This window comes from Gossypium hirsutum, chromosome A07 (assembly GCF_007990345.1).
Source record: "Gossypium hirsutum isolate 1008001.06 chromosome A07, Gossypium_hirsutum_v2.1, whole genome shotgun sequence".
NCBI lineage: Eukaryota > Viridiplantae > Streptophyta > Magnoliopsida > Malvales > Malvaceae > Gossypium > Gossypium hirsutum.
Genome location: NC_053430.1, coordinates 95,020,171 through 95,022,514, shown reverse-complemented (window position 1 = coordinate 95,022,514; position 2,344 = coordinate 95,020,171). Strand labels below are relative to the sequence as shown.

Sequence of the window (2,344 nt, the reverse complement as noted above, 5' to 3'; positions counted from 1 at the left end):
TAACGTAAGTGATTAAAACGTAATATTTCAAATATAAGTAATTAAAATGTAACATGAGGTAAACAAAAATAACTATTTTAATAGGCTACGGAAAAAAAAGAAGAAGAAAAGAAGACCAAGCCCGTTCATTCCATTATGTGGGTCAGCCCGTTCAATCTAATGGGTCATTTGTTTGGACCAAGTCGGGATTTTGGAAAAAGAGAAGGGTATTTTGGCTATTAAAGTTGAAAATCCCATCGAAAAATTTTGAAATGTCGAAATCGATAAAGTTTCCCACCTAAAATTAACCGCCATTTCATTTTCCGGCATTTAAAATGACGACCAAATCTCAAGCTAATTAAAAATCCCTCAAAAACTCTTATCCTATTCTTTCTTGTTTTCAGTTTCTTCACTCACTGGCCCAAGTCTCTCAGGTCTCGCTTTCCTCCATCTCTTATTTCCCTTTAATACATTATCAATTCAATTTTATAAACGTTTTTGAGAATTTCTTTGACTAGATCTGATTAGTATTTAGCAGATATGGGTTTTAGTGATGTTTTATACGAATTTAAATTTAAATGTTTGTTTTTTTATAGGTGAACGGAGATGGCAGGAAAAGGTGGAAAGGGGCTTTTGGCGGCGAAAACAACCGCAGCTAACAAGGACAAGGACAAGGATAAGGACAAGAAGCGTCCGGTTTCTCGTTCATCTCGTGCCGGAATTCAGGTGATTCTCAAAATTTATCATCATTTACTTGGTTTTACGCTAAGAAATATAGCATCGTTTTTCTATATCTTTCCATTGTATGTTTTAAATCATACGTGTTTGGTACCTTTGGGTTCATGAATTGTAGATCAAAATAAAAGGAGTAAATCGGAAATATACGCTTTTATTTTTATTTTTGTAGGTTGGATAATTGTACATCTTTTTATTATTTCGTGAAATATATTATGAGATAATTTCTCTCCATATTTAGGTATTATATAAGCTTAAAGGCTAAACAAACAACATTTAAAGTTTAAAGTACTTGTGGTTGATGATCGAGACATTTTCAAATTGCTCATTTTTTTTGTTAAAAGGGCCAAATTTTAGATCTTAATAATTTCTTTGAAGATGCTAGACTTGTCCTTATTGAGATTAGAGCAGTGTTACAACGGTACTTTTTCACATTTTGTACATATTTACTAGGTTTATATTAAACTTGTGTTTTTTTTTATGAGAATGTTTGAAATGCAGAAACAAAGAATAATCTAGTTTTATTTCGTTTATGGGTTTTCAATGATTTGTTGTTCTTGTTTGTCGTATAGAAAAATATAAGTCTAGTTTGTAGAAAATTTAGAAGCTAGGTTGAGTTTGAGCGAGTCTTTAATCTTTTGTTTTGCCCTATGTCCTTTGTTTCATTTCTCTTGTCTCTAAAGTGTTTTAGTGCATTGGTTGGTAGTAAGATGACCTTGATGAATCTGTCAGCTAAGTATCTATATTTGTAGCTGACTATCTTTGACTAATATGTTCATGTGTACTTGGTTAATTGCAATGTAAGTCTTGGTTGTAGCCGTATGCTTTTTTCTCTCAACAGCACCAACCCTTTATACACTTCATTTGTGTTGATATTAGTTCCCAGTGGGTCGTATCCACCGTCATCTCAAGTCTAGGGCATCTGCAAATGGGAGAGTTGGGGCCACAGCCGCCGTTTACTTGGCCTCTATTCTTGAATACCTGACAGCTGAGGTTCTTGAGTTGGCTGGAAACGCAAGCAAGGATCTGAAAGTGAAAAGAATCACCCCAAGGCATCTGCAGCTGGCTATTAGGGGGGATGAAGAGCTTGATACCCTCATCAAGGGTACCATTGCTGGAGGTGGTGTCATCCCTCACATTCACAAGTCTCTAATCAACAAAACTACCAAGGAGTAGTAGCAATGTCTGATTTTAAACTAGATATTGACTGTTGTGTACTTTTTATCTGTTATGTCAGTGTGTTATTTGTAGGCTTTGTTTTATCTGTCTAGAACATCTGGTCATTATATAAGTTGTAGTAACATTCTAGGTTCTTGCCTTTGAACTTATGATCTTTGTTTAGGGTAGGGATGATGATGATGTTTTGTTGGATACTTTTTAACTGTGGTTTTCCTTAGATGCTTTTATCACCTTCTGGCTGTGAAGTTCTAATATTTGCATTTCAGCCTTTGCTCTTTTGTTTAGTTGCACCCTACTGCATGGCATGGACATTCATTTTCTTTCATATATTCACCATGCAAGCATTTCTTGAGATTAAATTATTTAAATGTGACAGTAGGTGATATAGATGTGTTTAGTTAATTTTAAGTGAAAGGTTTGATGGCCAAGTAAATAATTTAAAAAGCTTGGC

The 2,344-nt window shown here is 34.4% G+C and overlaps 1 protein-coding gene across 1 annotated transcript; it reads left to right on the top strand.

The window, feature by feature from the left end:
- Positions 1-210: 210 nt before the first annotated feature.
- On the top strand, positions 211-2,123 carry LOC107955482 (histone H2A variant 1). Its single transcript, XM_016891275.2, has 3 exons — positions 211-413; positions 576-705; positions 1,594-2,123. Exons 2-3 carry the CDS (start codon positions 586-588, stop codon positions 1,888-1,890), a joined length of 417 nt encoding a protein of 138 aa, XP_016746764.1. The 5' UTR covers positions 211-413; positions 576-585; the 3' UTR covers positions 1,891-2,123.
- Positions 2,124-2,344: the final 221 nt, after the last annotated feature.

What these genes read in the sequence shown, in the direction of transcription:
- LOC107955482 (XM_016891275.2), top strand. Translation starts at nt 586, where the DNA reads ATGGCAGGAAAAGGTGGAAAGGGGCTTTTGGCGGCGAAAACAACCGCA. An exon ending in CATCTCGTGCCGGAATTCAG is followed by an intron (nt 706 to 1,593) that starts GTGATTCTCAAA and finishes TGTTGATATTAG; the next exon opens with TTCCCAGTGGGTCGTATCCA.